General features: G+C 42.4%; 1 protein-coding gene across 1 annotated transcript in view; it reads left to right on the top strand.

Annotated features, from left to right (window-relative positions):
• otud7a (OTU deubiquitinase 7A) overlaps positions 1–21,105 on the top strand; it is a 51,310-nt gene that overhangs the window by 10,554 nt on the left and 19,651 nt on the right. Inside the window, exons 2-10 of the mRNA XM_085167797.1 lie at positions 9,346–9,481; positions 12,500–12,653; positions 14,731–14,916; positions 15,028–15,246; positions 16,463–16,564; positions 17,092–17,219; positions 17,833–17,945; positions 19,293–19,420; positions 19,509–19,658. Of these exons, the coding sequence (XP_085023923.1) occupies positions 12,569–12,653; positions 14,731–14,916; positions 15,028–15,246; positions 16,463–16,564; positions 17,092–17,219; positions 17,833–17,945; positions 19,293–19,420; positions 19,509–19,658 (1,111 nt within the window). The 5' untranslated portion in view covers positions 9,346–9,481; positions 12,500–12,568. The remainder of the gene's footprint in view (positions 1–9,345; positions 9,482–12,499; positions 12,654–14,730; positions 14,917–15,027; positions 15,247–16,462; positions 16,565–17,091; positions 17,220–17,832; positions 17,946–19,292; positions 19,421–19,508; positions 19,659–21,105) is intronic.

Below are 21,105 nucleotides of genomic sequence, written 5' to 3'. Positions count from 1 at the left end.
GTCTTCTGTGTTTTGGCAGCCCTTTGTGGAAGCACTTGCTCCGTTAGCTTTGAGATTGGTAAACACGCTGAGGGAACACTGAGTGAACATGCCACAGTGTTCCACACAAACAGGAAAACGTGTGCATATTTTGTATTCACACACACTCATGAACTCCAGAGAGGGGGATCATAGGGTGTTTATCTACCAGTGTTGAGCGCAGCAGTTTGGGCCTGTCGGTTCCTGAAACTGCTAACTGCAGCTCAGCTCACACGCTGGTGATGAAGCCACAGTTGGCTTGAGGAAGCCGCTTCTGCGAGCCAGAATATAAGATTTTATTCCCTGCTTGCCTTGAAGAATCCAAAATATTCCATCCACTAGCGGAGGGATTGTACACTTCGAAGGCTGATTTGATTCAATTTGTGTTTAAACAACGAGCCCACATCTTCCATCCAACCGTGATGCATGGGTCTCATGCCACTGTTTTATAAACCAGGCTCAGGTTTTAGGTTTCAGATGTTCTGCTGACACTGAACTAGTATACTGATGGGAAACTATATAGTGAACAGGTTGTTTATGAGCAGAATGCGCTGAGTCAGCCTCTGTGATTGCATCGTTATTTATTTATGAATGTCATTTTCTTTGCAACAGTAACAAATGTTTATCGACCAAAAATCTTTGTTTGAGCCAATCAGTCAGTTTTCTTTAACAAGAAGACACATCGCACAATGAGCAATCAGCAGAAAAACAAAAATCAGATCAGAAGAAATTGTAAATCAAAGTTGATCATTTATATGTACATTTATAAAGAGAAAAGAAAAGGAAAAACAGTCTCCTCTCATGCTGGCGTTGGGTTGAAGACTGACACCAGATGTTCTGCCATTGGCAAGTTTAGCAGTAGATTGTCACCATGTCACACCAAGTCTTTATAAAAAGGTTTCATCCACCATCATCAGACTAAAAATGTTGAATTCTTTTCGTATTAGGTGGAAACCAATGTTAAGGCGATGATTTTTGTCATAGCTAGGTGAAGGCTGGTGATGTGTGACCTGGTGCCATAAATCAATTTCTAAGAGGAGAATGTATCAGATGTACTGCTACTGCCTTGTCAGTACTGGCCAACAGGGCTGACTATAGTGACCCTGAAACTGGTAGCTGATGGATCGGTGATAGGTCCCTGTCACACATGGCTAAAGGAAGTGAGTATTCCCCAACTGATTCTGGAGTGGTTGCTGGAAATAGCTATGAAACTGTTTGCTAAAGCACCAGTCACGCAAGCTCAGAGAACAGTCAGGGATCCCCCTGGTAACCACTGCTCATTGGGGAAAGCATGGATTCCAATTGCTAAGTGATTCCTAGAGGTTGCTTGGTTGCCCCAGTGACAGCCAGCAACCACTGGCCAACTGGATGGAGAATACACATTTTTCCTACCAACTAGAGCATGTCAGTAGGTTACTGATTGTTCTTTCGGCCTGTGAGACTGAGGCCTTAGATAGCTAGCTAATGATAGCTTAGTTGCAAACACCATTGCTTTGACAGTGAAGAATTACTTGTCTTTACCTCAATATTGACACGTCCACATGAAAACTACATGTAAATATGCTTTTGTAGTTGATGCATGAATATAAGTGCAGGATTGTAGGTAGTGCATAATTAAGATCTCATAAATCTAGCACCTTTACAGGTATCCCTATAGCGAAGCCGAGCCCCTCCTGCAGCCTCCTTTGAGTGCACCCTGGGTTGTTTTCTGTGTGTCTTTGCCCCCTCACTCTCTCCCTCACTTTCCTTTATGAGCTAGATTGTCTTACCAAAAAAAAGACAAAAGGACCAAAAAATATTCTAGCACTTTTATTTTGGGAAGTTACCACAGCAATATTATAGTGTTTAGCCCAAATTCTGCACTAATGAGGAGCAACTATGCAGAAGCGCTGCAGAGGTGGGCCGTGGGTCGACTAGGACAACGCCTGGCGTGCTCTCGATTCCTCTCTCTGTGAGGTTGCAAACTCTTTTGTTTGCACTTTCGGCATCTGCTGCTTCGGGAAAGTTAGCAGATGCCAAATGTGCAAATAAAAGTCCAGTGACGTTAACTCTAATGACTTTAGACCTCAGGATCCTAAGATGGATAACGTTATTAGGGTAAAGCAACAGTGCACAGAGAGTAGCTCAGTCGGTAAAATAGAGAGTGTTAGGTGCTGACACAAACGTGACGGAGAAGAGGGAAAGAGCAGAGCTGGTGAGAAAGTAGGTGAAAAACATTGCTCAGACACTTTGCTCTCTTAACTTTGGCTGTTTATACAAAACATGCCTTAATCCTACCTTCTTTCTAATGGTTTGGCCTTAACTCCCTTGATCCGTGTCTTCAGTAAATATTTTCCTGATGAGTTTAATGTCTAGTTTTCAGCTGTACCAACGTGATGGTCATTTTATTAATTAAGATCCCAAGAGTGAGAAGTGGATAAGGTACGGTGGGCTTCAGGACAGGTCTACGTTGTGACTGACAAGTTTCTACTCTGAGAAAATCTGCACTCTTACAGTGTGATCTATCTCTCATTCATCATGTCAAGCTTAAAAACTACACATACGCACACACGAATATTTACATGCACACATGAAGTCCAAATCATACAGAAGACAAGGCATAAGCTTGTGTGGTGCAGACTAGGGCTGCCACGATTAGTTGACTAGTCATGATTACGTCAACTATCAAAATCGTCGATGGCTAATTTAATAGTCGACACGTCGTTTGAAGCTTTGTAAGATCCTGAAAGATGCAGGAAGAAGTAGTAGGATTTAAGAATGTTATAACGGACTGAAAAAGAAGATGACAGAAATGCATCTACAAGGATGCCAGCTGCCGTTAAACACTGAAGAAGAAGAAGAAGAAGCAGTCTCCGATATCATAGTTGTGTCCAAATTCAGGGGCCGCATCCTTCAGAGGCCGCATTTGTAGGCCGATTACGTCACAGCAACACAACGAAGGCTGTCCGAATTCAAAGACTCTGACAAATGCGTCCGATAAATGCGTCCTCCTTTTCCCCAGATTTGAAGGATGGGTCGGGTGTATCCTTCGTGGCCCAACCTATCCCAGAATTCATAGCATGGCTCAGCCAATTCCAGTTTCCAACAATGGCGGCAGCTACTTAGTTTTAATATAACTCTTTCTGGGTCACAAAATAAACTTTTAAGATATTTTAAGGCGAGAATGTAGCTGTGTAAACCTCAAATATCTGCTCAGTTTATCAAGACACCACACATTTGCAAAAGTGCTCTGACGTTTTCGAAGACGTCTGTTACCCACCAGCTCGGTAGCTAGTCGGGGGTTCAAGGCTCACTAGAGCCGGTGAGAACACCGAACTCCCGGCACATTGTTTTCAGACCTCCCACCGTCTTTCGCTACTCAGGTTAAACATGATATAGGAGTCACTTAGATAACTTAAAAATGTTATTTTTTGGCTTTTTTTAGTGTTTTATTTGTTCCTGAGTAAATCGGTTGGGCTGAGATTAAAGTTATAGTTTTTACACCGCTGAATAAACGTCAAGCAGAAAACTGATTAAACAGAAATGTGAAATGATCGAGAATTTACTCCAATGTCCTGTTATATATTAGGGAGCAAGGAGCAGACGGCTGAGTATATTAAACTCCACCGAGACAATCTGCAAATTTAATAACAAGTTTAATAAACTATCATCTTGTCTTTATTTTTAGTTAGCACATACCTTAAACACTTCAAGCTGTAAGCTAATGATCATTATATAAGAGCAGATGCATGCTAGTGCAATAAGCTGTATGTTTTACGTCCAATGGATGCATGATTTGATTAGTCTACTAATCGCAAAAATAATCGGTGACTAGTCGACTATCAAAATAATCGTTTGTGGCAGCCCTACCGCAGACCCATGCACACTCAGACACAGCTATGTGACAAGTGTTGATCTGTGTGGAGGTGTGACGTGAAATTATGGCTTTGCAGTTTTAACTAACTTGTGAATCTCAAAAGGATGATATTGATATAATGCATCAATGGGGAAATTTGATAATTTTAATTAAAAAGATTGGAATCTTTTCCCCCTTTTTTGGTTTTCTAGTAGGTGGCGATGAACTGAGAAGGCAAAACTGGTTGTTTCTCATAGCTAGCTGAAGGCTGGTGATGTGTGACATGGCGGCGTGAATCACCTTCTCAGAGGAGAATGTTTCAGATCAGCCCAATCAGATCAAACCAAGCTACATTTGGAGTATGGAGAAGTAATGAAAGACACGCCAGTCTTCCTGCTGAGCCAGAGTGCCATCAGATAATTTGGATACTGATGTTTATATGTTGTTTTAAAGAGCAAAATTTGTTAAAACATGCACCAGACCTGGACTTTGTGTGCGTGTGTGTGTCTTCTGTCTTCTTCTGAGAGATAAACATAAAGTCTTAATATTTAATATTTGAAATTAATGGGAAATTGACAGCTTTGTGCTACAATTCTGCCGAGTGCACAGTATTTTCTGTTGTAATACAAAACTGTGTAGTTCTCTTCAATGTAGTTTCACATGATGCTAAATTATTTCTTTGGATGTAATAATAAGCAGCTTATAAAAATTACTGACATTCATCTAGTGTCACTGGTAGGTACTGGATTGTGAAATCAGAGCTTTACAAAGGTTTCTTTCTTTTTACCACTTATATACACAATTTTTTCCAGTGACAATGCCATCAATGGACCAAAATAGAGTATTTCTTGCGTAATGTGTATTTTTTTGTTCCCTCCTCTGAATAGTATACCGTATGTGTGTTTGCTCTCCTCTGATTAGAAGCAGTGCTTGGTGGTTGTGGAAAGCATGCTGTAAGGAGGAGGCAATCAAAATCCAAAGTGGAAGCAGACAGGGCATTTTTATGGCCATGTAACCCATGAACATACTGAAAATTAATGAAATCTAACAGTTTGCAAAGCATGTAACCAATTGGTTGTGTAATCTGACAGCTACATTAAATCACATTTGCAAAAGCTGGAAATCTAAATCAAAACAGGGGCAGGCTTTTGAAAATCCTGTTTGAGAGCATAACTGCACATGCATGCACTGCTGCTGACCTCATATAGGGTTTGCTGCCTGGCTATTTTCCAGTTATGGAGCAGATGCAGTGCAAAGAGTAGAGTGTGAGTGTTTGTACAGTATGTTCACCTCCCACCTGCTGTGTATCAGCCTTGCACGTGGGCGATCAGCGCTCACTATGGAGACAATTATCTCAGCTATAACTCATCCTCTCGCTGTAAAATGGCTACATACACATGCACATCATGGAAAGAAAAGAGGCCGGTGGCACATTTTCACATAATGGCGTAATTTATGGAAAATGACATCTTTAATAGATGACAAATAATCTGTGTGGAACAAATTGCGTTGAATTGATTTTTCCTGTCCATTTAACTATTCGCAAAGAGTGAGCTGCACTTTTTCCTTAGGTGTTTTTTTTTTTTTTTTTTTAGATTCACTCACAGTTACCTAACTTCACACATTTTAATCACCCAATACGCAGTGTTGAACATATCAACGGAAGTAGTGGGTGGGACCCCGAGTGTGAGTATTAGCTTAGTGTTGAGGTAAAAAAATAAGTTCAAAAATAATGCCGCATTTCTTAAAAGGTTCATTATAATTCAGTGGCTATAAGGGCCGTTAAGTAAAGGATTCACGCAGGTAGCTTTATTTACTGGTGGTGTATAGTTCAATAAATCATCTTAAATGCCACCCAATAAAAAGCATCTTTGGTATTTCAGTTATAAACATTAGGAACGAATTACTCTCTGTAGGGTGGATCCGTCAACTCGCCTTTTATTTCAATTTAAGTTGTTGTCTATCAAAACTTGTAACTGAGCTAAACTCTATATCTAATTAATTTTGTTTTGTAAATGCAGTTAAAATACACACTTTGACTCTATTCTGTTATTTGTGTATCTGTCTGCTACTCGAAAGTTAAGGGAGAGTGAACACAAACACTTAAGTTAAAATGAGATAGTGGCGGTTGCAAGACCACACTTTTTTTTTTTTTCACTTCTAGTCTGCAAGTAGAAGTGTTCAGACCACAACATCAAAGTTACAGAACATACAGCTTGCAGCAAGCGAGTTTCTCTCTGAGACAGATATATAGAGTACTGGCATAAAAGGGTACTTATTAGCAGGCGTCAAAAGTTCAGCATGTACTCAACATATATTGGGACTGATGAGCTTCTTTTGGAAACTATGAAAATTATTTTTTTTAACCTCTCAGTAGATTTAGAAATGAAAGACATATTCTGGACATGAATTAACAGCTATAATAATACTGTAAAATATTATTGCATATTATTAAAATAAAGCTTTCTAAGGTTACCAGGCTAACCCTAGTTCTCTGAAATTCAAGTGAGATTTTTTTTTTTATCTATGGGAAGCACCTTCTTTGATTGGTCATGCCATACGACGCTTCCCATAGTCAGATGTGAAAGAGAAGAACATCTACTTAGACAAAAATGATTTTTTTTCCCCTGTCAGTGTCACCAATCCACCAGTAAAAGAATTATAAACAAAGGAAAGCTGGAGCTGAGGCGGCAAAGCATTTCACCATTCATTCATCGTAAGACTGATGGCCTGTTTGTGGGCTCCTAATACCTAAGTGTTTTTTAGCAACTCCAAATTTTAACACTTACATTTTGAACTATTAATCGTAAATGGCAGATGAACCCCTCTGGAGTGCACTAGATTGGAGAGGTGGTAATTCATTTGGTCAAAAGTGTGCACTTTTATTGAAAGTTAGTCAGGATCCAGCATGAACCTTTGAGAGTGACTGTTAACAAGTCTAATATACACTGTCTGTGAAGGTTCGCAGTCATCCAGGTTATTGGATTTCTTTCTTTCTTTATTGTTTAAAGAAAACATCTGGACTTCTTTAAGTTGCTTGACGATGCTTCACCTTCTTCAGTTCTAAGGTTAAATGTTAGAGAGTCCCAGATATATGCCCTATGGGAGTGTCCCCCCAAGAGGGAAATAGACCCGCTAACAATCCTCTAACTAATAACACGAGCCAAGGTGTGAAAACGGGTGTAGGTCACAATCACCCAAGGTTTCAGGTGAACTCATTGTGAAACCTAGCCCCACCCTATCATGTGATTTCCTGATGTCAAAAGGCCCAGGATGTGAGTGGGCGTCAAGGCGTCTGGGAAGGGATCTCAAAACTTGATTATAGATGGCAGACAGTTGGTGTCATAAGCCACCACCTCTGTTCAAAGAGGGTCGTTCACAGTGGACATAGATGGCTCCTTTGACTCCTCTTTTCAAACCATATACACTGAGCAAAATAAGTATTGAACACGCCACCAATTTTCTAAGCAAATGTATTTCTAAAGGTGCTACTGGCATGAAATTCTCAACAGATGTTGGTAACAACCCATCAAATTCACACATGCAAAGAAATCAAACCTGGAGGGCAGCCATAGATGGCCAGTTAAGGTATGTGTAACAATGAGAAATGACAAAGGAAAAATGTATTTAACACATGAATAAAGGGTGATGCAAAAAGGCACAGGAAGTCATGATACCAGCTCAGATCTGTGGTTTGATGGTCTGATTTCTATGCTTGAGTGGAGTCGATGGGTTGTTATCAACATCTGGTGAGAATTTAATGTCAATAGCACATTTAGAAATATATTTACTTAGAAAATTGGTGACATATTCAATACCTGTCTTAAATGCTGTAATTCCATATAACCTGAGGTCAACGTGCCTTTTATTAAAAATTCAAGTTCAAACTAAAAGTGAGGATTGTCTCAGATTTCGAGGTAATGTAGAGTGCTCTCACCAAATTTTGAGTTTGTACAAATAAACAAGATACATGGAGTTTATAAACCTTTCTTCTGTTGATGTGAATAATGCATGACACAGAAGGATATTTTAGTAGCACTTAGCTTTCACACTAACTCCTCAGCACTTCACAGTGCTGTGCTGAAAGGGTGGAGAGAGGCGTTGGTTGGTGTGACCCATTGGAGGATAGCGTAATAGTCACTGCTGTATTTGAACTGGGACTTATTGCTTACTGTCCTCTCACTTCTTGTGTACATATGCTATATTGCCTAATCACACATCTGCAACCCAACACTAAACTGCTAATGTTGGGAGGGTAACACCAGCATGCCTGTGTACCAAGCTGCTTAACTAAACTCCACAGATACAACACACAGGGAAACATCTGTGGTGATTAGAGGTAATTCAGAGGAAAATACTAGAAATTCACTCTCGAAAGGTGAAGCACAAACTACTTGGACAGGCTTCACCGCTCAGTAAGCCGTGTGTCAGATAATTCCATTAAAAATGCTCCCAAGGGCACCAACACCATCGACAGAGGTCCAGTTCACTGACTTTAATTAGTGCAAGTAAAGCCAGGACGCCTGTCAATCAAAGCAACCACGCCTCTTACTCCAGTATCCAGAAGTATGCGTTACATTGGGCATTTTAATTTGTTTGGTTTGTTTGTTTGGCAGTTGACTCACTTTTAGACTCAGCCTCAAGTTTTTGGCACTCATGTTGGCTTTATTTTTCAGCCCTGGAAGTTGCCGCTAGGCGTTCACACGCAGCTCTCTTGGGTGTTGTCTATAAAAGTTCAGGGCACATGCAGTGCATATGAAAAAGAATCAGATGCCACTCAAGCATTGATTAAGTCGCTAGAGATTTGTTTAAGTGAATTAATTTGTAGCCGTTGTTCACCTGTTATTCCAGTCAAACCTTGTTAACTAATTAGTGTTGTGATAGGCGTTAGTAAGTGAGAGTGACAGAAAGTGGATCATTACTCTTAGCAAATGGGTCCCATTTGTAGCTAGACTTAAGGTTCATAAGTGGGCAGCGCATGGCACTTTTAAGGATGCTGGGTCAGCTGTCCGAAGCACAAGCATCACAAGTAAAGTAAATACAAAATTAAATCACATTTTAGTCACAGAGAGGTGGAAAAGCAACTTTATCACAAACCACATTTGTAAAATGAAAATAGCAAGACCCCAAATCAACAAAAGTATGGTCTAGTTGTGGTCTTGGAAAATGAGTAGTGGTCTCTAAACCACTTCACCACTCTTGCAAAATGATTTATTTATTCATTTATTTGCCTTCTCTGGAGTTGGCCACCTGCTTCAAATCCACTCCACCTTGACAAGAGAGAAGTAGCACTCCAGTCATCAGAGACGTGTACAGGTTTGCGTCTTTGTGGAGATGCATTCATTTTGCAGCATGATAATGAACCTAAAAACACCTTTGTGAGCAGTACTTGAAAACCAAGAAGTGCTGATTGTCACAGAGTTTGCTCCACAGACTCGCCAACTGAAGCTTTTTTTGGATGCTAATGTTCAGTGTTTTTTTGTGTGTTTCAGGATTCTCTTCTTTGCATCCCCAGTGTCTTCCTTTCCTCTGCTGCCTCTGAAGTCATGGACTAGCCCACCCTCTGGTCCTGGCGGTTCTGTGGGTCATCAGATGGCTTCTCAACAACCCTCAGCGAAAATACAGAATGTATGTTTCACCACCTAAAGAGAGAAAGTTGCATCACATCATCAGTGTTGTCACATTCAGCTGGTAGATGACAATAATAACATTGGCTGGATGTGGCTGTCATAGAAACCCACTTTGTCAAAAACACATCAGTGAGCAGCACTTCTGCAGTGGGCATCTTGTTTCCTTGAGTGATGGGCATGGGTACTATAGTTGATTTCACTTCCAGCCTTCTCTGTGTGACGTCCATTCACACGTTTCACAGAGCAAAAGCCTCACCATCAAAACTGTAAATAACAGAACAGTTATGCATGTTATATGTCACTACCTTGAGCCAGCTTTCTTTTGATAGGCTGCCTCTTGCATACAGAAGGTTTAAACAAGCAGGTGGGTGGGGCTTCTGAGTTCTTAGCAAGAACTGTGCCTGAGATCATTGTATAAGGAATATTATCTCTCTGACACTGTGGGATTACCTATCCAGTGCTGACCACAGTATTTGAAACTTTGGCCATGTTTAACATGATTATCCACCACTGTAATGCTAAATCTATGGAAGAAAATAAGAAACGGCGTGTAAGATCCACTTTAACGTGGAAGTAGTGTTTTACTGTTTCATGGCAGTTGATCAAGCTGGAGATAACTTGACCGCTTTGATGTGTACAATGTCACAATAGGGCACATTTTATACACTTATGGTAAGACGTGTACACAGAACGCTTAACAGAAAAGTGTTGGAAGTGATGTGCTTTCTGCTTCTGCAAAAAGGCGAGGGTCTCCTTAGGTCAGAGTCAGACATATATGGTCATCACAAAGTGTACACAAAGCTCTGCATTAACTTTTGTGTAGCTTCGGTTTTTTGTTATGCGAGCACAGATCTCCACAGGTTTGGAGGTTTTCAGGGAAGTACCGTCCAAGTACTACCTCTACTACAAGTCTCATTTTTTACAGTTTGTATAACGATATAAATCAAAGTAAAGTAAAGAGAAAAAAAACCTGTTTAACAACAGCAGCGAAATGATTGTACTCATTTACATTCCAAAACTGCTTACTCCTGAATTTACACTGATCTATATCTGGATATTACAGTTTGAAGGAAACGTTACTGGTCAGTTTTCCAAAGTAGTTCATCCATATTCTACAAAAATGACCCTGAGAGGTACAGAAGTTGCATTTGAGTTTCAGTCCTTTTGCTGCATTTGTCAACTTGCCTTCACATTTTGCAGAAGTGTGAAAAAGCCAACAGAGTTGGTGACTAACAGGAAGCTAGATAGACCTATAGTTATTATGGCCCACATGTTTTTACATCAAGTAGAAAAGCATACATTTGGGTGTTTGAGTCATAATTACCTCCCACAGGGAAAATGACCTCAGTAGTGCTGCTCTTATGGGAAAAGATGAGACCCTGGCTTCTAAAGAATCCGCTCTCTCTCATTCCTTCTCCACCGTTCGTCAAAGATTTTTCCTTTGCAAAGCGTTATTGATACCCTGATAGGCAGCCTATTAATCCATATTGAGCCCTTAGAGTGTAATTACGCACACAATTGGTGCCTCTTAAGTCCTCAAAGAAGATAAATATCTCACAGACTGCGTTCAAGTGGCATTTATGGCTGAAATAAAAAAGTTTGCCTGTTGGTTATAAAAAAGAAAATGTCCAATTTCAAGTACGTAAAAAGCCAAAATTCTAAACGTTGGCTCATAGCTTTATTATAAATGTTCACAGTCGAACACTGTAAATGTTGCATTTCCTGTTTCTCTCGGTACAATAATCTACATTCAACACAATGCACACTAAGTAGGTCAGCTAAACTAAAGCTTAAGTGCAGCTTTAACTCATTAATAATGCATATGACAAAGACTGAAGTTGCTGGGTCTTGAAGAACGATTTTTCTAAATCTAATGCCAACAATCAAAAAGCACTCAAGTTATATTCTTTTATGTCTCGTGCCTTTAATTTCCATGTGCTGATAATACTGACTGAGGGGACACTTTGAAATAAAAAAATTTCTGTAGTGCTCAGCAAAAGATGCCACGATATTCCGCTGTCCCTCATTATGCTTTTTGATTATTTCACTGGTTTTCTGTAACCTCGGAAGTGGGAGTGTCTGCCAGCCCACAAGGCTTATCCGAACCCTGATGGAAAGTCCAGTCCATGTGGCGCACTTGGAGCTAGCGCTTCTGTCCTGCTTGCCTCTCTCATGCGTGGGCAGAGTATCTGGATGGCTCTCACTCCTCTTAAGGTCAAAGTTTCACATCTGAACTGTTCTCCAACCTCTGGTCAGTACACAGAGGCCTGGTGTCAGAACTCCAGCCTGTAGGTGTTTGTTTCTTCACTGACAATGCTCTGAGCTCAGCTTCCCCGTCACCCACACAGAAGAAAGGGGAATGAAAGCTATGCGTGGACTCATTCATTCCATAGACCGAGGGAGTGAGTGCGCGTGCGCAGTTGTGTTATTTATGACCTAACAAGGCAATGTTTGTTGATGATTAGAGCTCGGGTGTTATTGCCATGATGTAAAAATCCCATCACACTAAATAACATCACACTGAATCACACAACTACTCTAATAGTCATCCTTCCTCTGTCTACATCAATAATATCCGTATATTGATGTGTTCAGATACTGGATCATACCCAAAGACCACAGGTTGACACTCAGTGGCAGGAAGAAGCTCAGTGTTGTTATGTTCATGGGCAGTTGGCCAGATTCTTTGGGCATAAGCAGGTGAGTCCTGGTTGTGGTTTTCATATTGCATCTGTGATGCTGGTTATTATGTTGTGACTGTTAGAAGAGGCTGGGAGGAGTGCTGGGAGTTGAGTGCTCTTCACATTACTATGAACTATGCTCTATAAAGCATTGCACACCAGTACAAGCTGGCTTGGGCTGCTGGCTAGGATTAAAACGAGGCAGCGGGGCAGTCTCTTCTCAAAGGGGTTAGTGAGGAATCCATTTTTAAAGGTGTGGCCGATGCTGTTGAACAGTGTGTTTAAAACCTGCTTGTGTTTTTCTTTGCCTTTTTTTTTTCCATATTCCACCTCAGATGAGAACGTGAAGGCTGGCGTCCACCAAGGCCACCGCTGCACCTTGGGCAGCACACACACATGATCACATGACTCTGGACATGGACGCGGTCCTGTCAGACTTTGTTCGGTCCACCGGGGCAGAACCAGGTCTGGCAAGAGACCTGCTGGAAGGTAAGAGATGACTACGCGCTCTTTTCTTGCGAAATCGAAATATTTATATGTATCGTTTTGATCGGCTGCTCCCAGTTATGCCATGAGCAGAGAAGAGGAAATAAGCGGAACGGAAAATAAAGAAAACAGAAGACGGGCGGAGAGGAGAGGGGCCTGCGTCGGAGAGCAAGTTTGCTGATTTAGAGGCCAGTGTGACAGTTTTACGAGGGCGCTCCCCAGAGAAAGCTTTGTGCCCATTCATTGGAACTCATTGAGGAGCACAGTGTTACTGGCACTTGTATAGCTTGGGTGCAGCTCCAAAAAAAAAGAAGGACAGCAAAGTGCACACGGCCTCAGAAAGCTGATTTATTGCTGGTTGAATCAGCTTCAGTAGATATATATGTTGTGCGTTTCTACTCTTCGTTCGTCCACAGGAAATTCTGTGATTTCATCTAATTTAGCATAAAGCGAAGCACGCTGAACCATAAGTGCAAACGCATTCTTGTCTGCTTTACAGGAATAAAAGCGTGCACCACAGTAATCAGGCATCCATTAGGGTGATGAAATCCTCGTGGAGTGCTGGCAGCACGCGTGTGTCCTGGAATTTTTTTTTTTTTGTCTGGGTCTATATAGTACATCCAGTTTCATCTCTTCGGATGAAGAGGGAGAGTTTTGAGTGTCCGATTCTCTGCTACTGTCAGTGTTTTTTCCTGATTCTGTTTTGGCACTTAACCTCGGTGGACTACACGTGACACTCACAGACACCAAACAAGACAGTGCACTCAGACAAGGCAGACAAGAGCCTGGATGAGCTGTTTCAGTATTGTGCTTTGGTCTGATGTTGTCTTAGCTTTAGAGGCTTGAATCAAACAGCTGCTCTGTGACCCTGCGGTCTGAATCAAGTTGGTGTGAAGAGACAGAGAAACATGACAGAGCACATGTGGTGCTTCCCCCTAGAGGCCTGTTTAAGTACTGAATCTACACTGTTGAATTGGTTTGGGCCCTTTATTGTATTCAGATTGGGATGTACGTTCATACTGCATGAATTTATTTGGGTTTTTGTTTTGGTTTTTTTTGCAGACGACAGGCATTATAAACGAAAGCATTGAAACAGTGCTTTCCAAACCAAAGTTAATAGCAGGCTAATGTGGAAGCTTTTAAAGACAGTGCATTAGGTGCTGAGTGGCTGTGCAGCTGGACCATAAGTTGTATTCCTGTATTTGTGTAGCTCAAGATACCGAGATCCATAGAGCGAAATAAGCTTTGCATTGATTGATGTGAGAGACAGCGATTAGTGGTGTCGGTTCTCATATCCAGACGCTTCGCAATCATCGTGTCTGGAAGTCAGCAAGAGAGGACAACTTCCTGCAGGTCGTTTTTTACAAAGGGATTCCATTAATGGACTCTGACTCACGAACATGCTCCGATTACACGAAGACACACCCGTGGGTTTTGAAATGACTGGTTTGCAGAGAGTTCCTATGGCATTGTTAAAAAATATCACACTGTGGTATAATAAGACTGAGACTTGACTCGTGTCTTTAAAGCCTTGAGGGGATTTCTGTTAGAGAGACAGCACCCAGAGGAGACAACTGTGTCTCTGCATGTGTTGCCAGTATGCGTGTGGGTCTCTTTGTGGGTCCCTCCTTGCACATCAGGATACTGCTGTCATAATGTTAATGGATCTGCTTCCCTTCACTGTCTTTATAACCTCAATATCCAAGTCTGTATTTTACGTGGAGCAGCGTGTTTTCCTCGGGCAAAAGCACTGTGTGACTTTGCTCCATATGGATGTTGTATCGTTATAACTGAAGCTCATTCTTTAAAAATTTTAAGATATAGGAATTTGCCGGAATTTATCTGTGCTAAATGATTTATGTGGCTTATCTGCAGCATACTCAGCAGCTTTTTGCATTCTGTCCCAGGGTTTCCCTTTACTTCCCACAATAGGTAGCATAGGTAGCGTTTTTACCATGAGATAACCCTGTTTACTGTAAGCTGTAGTTAAGAGTGTCTTGCTGTGAATGTTGGCTCTTTTTTTTTCTTTGAGAAAAGCCTTTTTTAAAAAATAAAAAATGTGTGTGTGTGTGTCCTCCAGGTAAAAACTGGGACCTCAGTGCTGCTCTAAATGACTACGAGGAGCTCAGACAGGTCCACACTGCCAACCTGCCGCAGGTCTTTAACGAGGGCCGCTATTACAAACAGCCAGAGACGCGTGACACGCCCACCCATGTCAGCAAGATCGACCGACCGTGTGCACAGAAGCAGGAGGACAATGCACAAGGTAGCCAGGCCACCTTGTGACCATCGCCAAGATCCGAAGGAATCTTTTTCTTTCATCTTTCAGTTTGCTTTCCACTCGTCCCTTCACTTTTCATTTGTCTGTCACTTTCAGAGAAGCGTCTCTCGCGTGGAATCTCCCATGCCAGCTCTGCTATCGTCTCCCTGGCACGGTTGCAGGTGGCTAGTGAGTGTACCAGCGAGCAGTTCCCTCTTGAGATGCCCATTTACACATTCCAGCTACCGGACCTCAGCGTCTACAGCGAAGACTTTAGGAGCTTCATAGAAAGAGATCTGATAGAGCAGTCAACCATGATGGCTTTGGAGCAGGCTGGTGAGTACTGTAGGATGTTATACATTCACTTAAAGTCCTTCTGCTCCTACTGATATGGGATACGTCCTTTTCCCCATATTCTCAGTTTAGTGAGAATAAAATGTTCGTCTAACAAAGCAGTAGCAGTGAGAAAATGCTCTGAAAGTCAGTGAAGCAGACAGATGTAGAGGGCTAGACTGAAATTAAGACAGAGAGACTGAGCAAATCAGAGTAGCAGCATCATCTGGAAGGGAGATGACAACAGCTAATTCAAAGCATCCGGGACCCCAAAGGATTCATATCCCAGCCGACGCTTTGAACTACGGAGAGAAACTAGTTAGAGAAGTTTCCAATCTTCCTGCAGACTTTTCCACACCAGGACTGCAGAGACTGTAAAACCTCCTAAATTTGATTCTGTTCAAGATCTGCGAACACTCAGCCAGAGAAATATTGGGTCAATTAACCGTTAACACATAAATAGGACAGAATCAGTCTCTTTATAGTTAAATATTTAGATAAACACAAGATTTATCTGATCTCTTGTGAAAAAGTGAAGGATTTACTGCTGCAAATTTACTCTAAACTTTATAAATCGCAGACTGTGGGTACCAAAGCTTAGCCACTACTATAAAGTGCATATCTCTGCAATTAGGAAAAGGTACAGTAAAGTACAACCAGTTGTTAATTAGCCTTTCTTCATGGGTGGTTGATTCTCAGCCGTAATATTCCATGTGCAGGGCACATGTATTACTCTTTGATGTAACGTCATAAAAAGCGCTGATAAGTCTAGCTAGTCCAACTTTCTAGACAATTAACGAATATTTATTGTGAGAAATAAAATCAGGAGCTGCAAATCGAGAAAACATCTGCATTCTGAGCCCATCCACACTGAGGGGTAAATCATTCAGACGCTCTTCTGTGTTTAATGTTGTTAAATAAATGATGCAGTCAGATCACCCCGGCTCAGAGCAGTGCGGCTAGCTGCAGTAAAGCACTGTGTGGTGCCCAGGGCTGTGAAACAGTCGTCTCTCCCTCAGGGATGCAAGCACGGCTACGATGAAGTGGAAAGCTGTAGATACTGTAAAAGTTGGGCTGAGGAGGAACTTGTTTTAGGGAGACGTGCTGGTTTTGAAACAAATTGTGCTTGTTGGAAAAACTGTGTGTTTTCTTGCCTCTGTGATGTAATTAAAAAGTGTATTTTCTGACATCCTGATGTTGCTCTCGCTGTTGTGCGCAGGTCGTCTGAACTGGTGGTCTACAATGTGCACCAGCTGCAAGAAGCTGCTCCCTCTGGCCACCACAGGGGATGGGAACTGCCTCCTGCATGCTGCCTCGTTGGGTGAGTTATTCACTATTCATAATTTACGCTTGAATCAAAAACCCGGTAATAATGGAGCGCTTCTCTAAGCATCAGCTGTGCGAGCTGGTGTCATGTCTATCTAAAAACCATGTCAGTGCTGCAGAGCAGCTGATGAATATAAGGAATAGTCTGCAAAAGATGGAACTGGAGAAAGCCAAGGAAGCAAGGAAGGGAAGGAGGAAAGTGACCTATACACTGCAGGAGACTTTCAGCCGTAGGGTTTAGGAGACAACACCATATTCAGGTATCTGCTGAAAGAGGTGGTTGACTCCTCAGTGTGAGGACTGCTAGCAGCACAGGGTTAGGCGCACCGGAGTTAATGCAATCTACTGTGTCTGTCAGACAACTGAGGCTGTTTGAGGAGTGATGAAGGACATTTTTAATAAAAAGCCATGGACACCTCTGAATGATTTATCAACATAATCTTGTTTTGTATGTAATGGCCATATTGTTTCATCTCCTCCGTCCTACCATTCAGCAACATGTCATGTGTGTGCATTTATCAGGGATGTGGGGCTTCCATGACAGAGACCTGATGCTGAGGAAGTCTCTGTACACCATGATGAAGAGCGGAGCGGAGAGAGACGCTCTGAAGAGGAGATGGAGGTGGCAGCAGACGCAACAGAACAAGGAGGTAGGGAGAGCGTCAGTCTTCACACACTGAAACTCCTAAATGCATCGCATCCTCTTTCATTAATGACATATTAATAAATCCATATGAGCAAGCAAGCATTCGATGAGCTGCAGTTAATAGTCTCTGATTTTGCACTTTTCGATTTTTTTGCTTTGATAAAAAATGATCTTTCCACGATCGCAAGCGTGCATTAGTAGCAGTGCCGCTAATACTGTCAAATCCTCTACATTTCCTCCATTTTCATGATATTCATGTATTAAAGAGTTTTAAAAGAAAAAACGGTGTCACCAAAGATAGCTCAGCCCTAAGAAGTAGTCCAGATGCTCATGTTTTAAAAACGCCCAAGGCGTCCTGGTGGCCCAGTGATCTAAGATGCATCTCATGTAACGCAGCGTCCTGGTTTGCGTCTGGGCACGGAGCATTGTTTCATGTCAGCCACCTGTCTCTAATTACCCGTATCTCCTGACTTTCTCTTTTACCAAACACTCATTAACAGTGGAAATATGACAAAATGTCCACAAATGCAAGCAGCAATGGCAAAAAATGGACTGTCTGGGTGAACAATGTGCATATTAATCAGAATTTCCTTTTCTTTGCTTTTTTTTTTCTGCAGTCGGGGCTGGTGTACACCGAAGAGGAGTGGGAGAAAGAGTGGAACGAACTGCTAAAGTTGGCCTCCAGCGAGCCTCGAACTCACCTCAGCAAAAACGGGAACACCAGTGGAGGGTACAGGCTTACAATTGAGCCCACAAGCGCATTCAATTTCCCAGACACATTACCACTGACCAAAATTCAGCAAAAGTTGCTCCTGAATCACTGCATAAAATGAACGGAATGAAACGGAAAGGCAGTAGCGAGCAGTGCCGTTTTAATCCTACATTACAACCCTCCTCCTTTGTTTCCTAACCCTGTGTGGTGAAGCGCTGCACAAAGCCCACAGCTAAAACAAAAGTGACCTTCTCAGTAAAATCAATTTGTCAGGGAAACTCATTGTTTCCACTTGGACAGTTTCTCTTCAGAACCTTCCTCCCTTTAATAACATTGCTGAAGCTAACGCGTGAAACTGCGCCATCTACTGGCTGTCGTCAGTATTAATCATCTGAGCTGTGAACCTCCCCTGAGCTGTGGGTTACTTTTAGCTGCAGAAAGCTGCATAAATAAGCGTAAGGAAGGGTTTATCTCAGGCTACAGAGGCAGATTTGAAACGTACTCTGGTTTCCTCCTCCTACGCAGAGAAACTTGTGGTTTTGTCTCTGTTTCCATATTCACTGAAATAAACATACATACTTTCTCATGTAGGTGCTCGCTATAGTGAAGTGAAAACCGCTCTGACGGACAGACGGGCTCATCACGCTGTCTGCTGAAATACATACAGTGCCATTTAAGGAGGCTGCGGTTATCTGTGCTCGTCATCACTAACGTTTGTTTCAGTTGAAAGTGAAATGTAAAAAAAACCAACAACAAAAAAAAAACCTCCTTGCAAACTGTTTCTTTGTGAGTGCGACATCTGAAAACAGCACAGTTTTTCTGTGTCATTCCTCATGTTGGTGCAATGCCGTCCAGTGCTGAAAAATTTCTGTTAAAGGAAATCATTTCCTCATTTAATCTGGTGTTTTTAATCTCTCATTGAGGTTGACTGTGATACGGTAATCAGGTTAGGGATGTTTGATGGTCCTAGTGTGAGATGAGGCCCTAAATAGGATGAGTGGGATCGCATATTAAGAGGCTCTTTATTAGAGTGAATTTGGCAGCGTGGCTGTTTGTGTGGCTGACAACTTAATTGTTGTACATCCTCTGGTTCCCTGGTGGCTGCATGCCTGAGAGCTATGGCTCTCCCTTCCCTTTTCTCGTTTTCCTCTCCTGCTCTCTTTTACTGAAACACATATATGACAGGATGGGCATCGTTGTCCTGTCTGTTAAAGCGAGCCAAATGGGAAATGGATTCAAGAGGATCAGATTAGGCATATGATTGGCATAGACATTTGCTATTTTGGCTGGCCTCAATACAGAAGCAGGAAATTGCTACAGTGTTGCAGTGTGTAATGTAATGTTTTTGGGTTTTTTTCCCTTCAGGGTGGATAACTCAGAGGATCCGGTCTATGAGAGTCTGGAGGAGTTCCATGTGTTTGTGCTGGCCCACGTGCTACGCAGGCCAATTGTAGTGGTGGCTGATACAATGCTCAGAGACTCGGGAGGAGAAGGTAGACTTGAACGCATGTCGACTCGCTCCTCTGTGGTACAGCAGTTCAAGAGATAGAGTGAAACTAAATATGGTTCTCTGAATTCCAGCGTTTGCTCCCATCCCGTTTGGAGGGCTCTATCTGCCCCTCGAGGTGCCCCCGAGCCGCTGTCACTGCTCCCCACTGGTCCTGGCCTACGATCAGGCGCACTTCTCCGCACTGGTGTCCATGGAGCAGAGAGACCAGCAGCGCGAGCAAGGTAAGAAGATGTCCAGCAAAAAACCAAAAACCGCTTCTATACCCTGACAGAAAGAGCCGACGGCATCCTCAGGTGGGAATCTTTAATGCAAAACCTTTTCTTGACCTCCTGTTCATGAAAATTCAAGGTTTTTGCTGACAACATCTGCAGTAGTTTGACAGCCATTGCTTTTAACTTGGTGGGTGGAGGACTGCGAGAGGGAAGGCGAGTGGTCTGCCTGTCCTGCTAGAGGTGAATAATGTATGAGACAGCAGTCTAATTACTCGTGATCCATTATTTAAACAGGCCAGTTGGCAGCAGGAACCAGAAAGTGGCCAACATGCAGGAAAGTGGACAGCACGCTTCTTCTTCTTATTAGGAGCTGACCGAATAATTCGAAGCTCACCTGCAGTCACTGTCGTGAGTTTAATTTGTCAGAGTAGGGGTGTGTGTTTATATGTGCGCCTCTTTCACAGGAATTTGTGACACGGTGGTGTGCAGAGCATATTGATTGTGTTATGTTGCGGTAAGGAAGTGTGGATTGTCCCTTGTGTTGAGCAAGGCTTGTTTTGTTCACTCAGATGCCAGCGTTCCCACTCTGGGTGCGTTGCTCGCTCTTGAGGTCAGAGCATTTCTCACACGGACGTCTTTAATTGATAAACAGAGTGGATCTCCCTGACAACCAGTCTTAGTAGTCACGGCACTCTTCTGTATCTGACTCAGTGGGTGGAACTCACGTGTCATTTGCGGGGGCAGCTGGCTGACTCCGTCTCTGTCTCTTTTTCTCACTCGCAAGCGAACAAGCAGTTTCATTCTTCCTCTTTCCTCTTCTCTCTCTCTCTCTCTCGTGCTTTTTTGAATATTCAAGGTCCTAATCTGGGTCATCAAACACCAACCTAGTTATTAAGTCCGTCTATGACCACTGCAGGCTAGCAGACAGACATGATTACTAACCTGCCATTCCTGCCCTGCAGTCCCTTTAATGCCCCAGCAGCACATCAAAGCCAGTCCACCCCACAGCCGAGAACTACTGCCCAAGTGTTTGGGGAGCCCTTTAAATCTCCCCAAACACTTACACTAGTGTTTGGGGATTTAGCGGGCTGATGGATTCTCTTCTTGTCCACCAGATGGTGCATATACCCAAAAAACACACAGCAGCCTGATCACAACACCACTGCGTGGCTGTACTTTTTCCTTCTGGTACAGAGTGTACTGCGATAGGATCAGAAAGTGTTTCATCTGCAGTCTTTCTCCAGTATGCCATGTGATAACTCATACTGCATGGCTCTTATACAATTCTGGACTGCTTTCATTATGAGTGTCAGCATCTGCAAATGTGTTATGCATATTTCCCTTTTATGCACACATTTTTATAACGTGCGTTTGCATTTTAATAGAATTTGTAAATTTCTCAATGCAGTACTGTGCGGCCATGCTGGTTCATATCTCTGTACGGCTGCCAGACAGA

The sequence above is a fragment of the Neolamprologus multifasciatus genome, chromosome 7 (genome assembly GCF_963576455.1).
Source record: "Neolamprologus multifasciatus chromosome 7, fNeoMul1.2, whole genome shotgun sequence".
NCBI lineage: Eukaryota > Metazoa > Chordata > Actinopteri > Cichliformes > Cichlidae > Neolamprologus > Neolamprologus multifasciatus.
The sequence above is the reverse complement of the archived record's forward strand: the minus strand, read 5'-3'. Positions and strand labels throughout refer to the sequence as shown.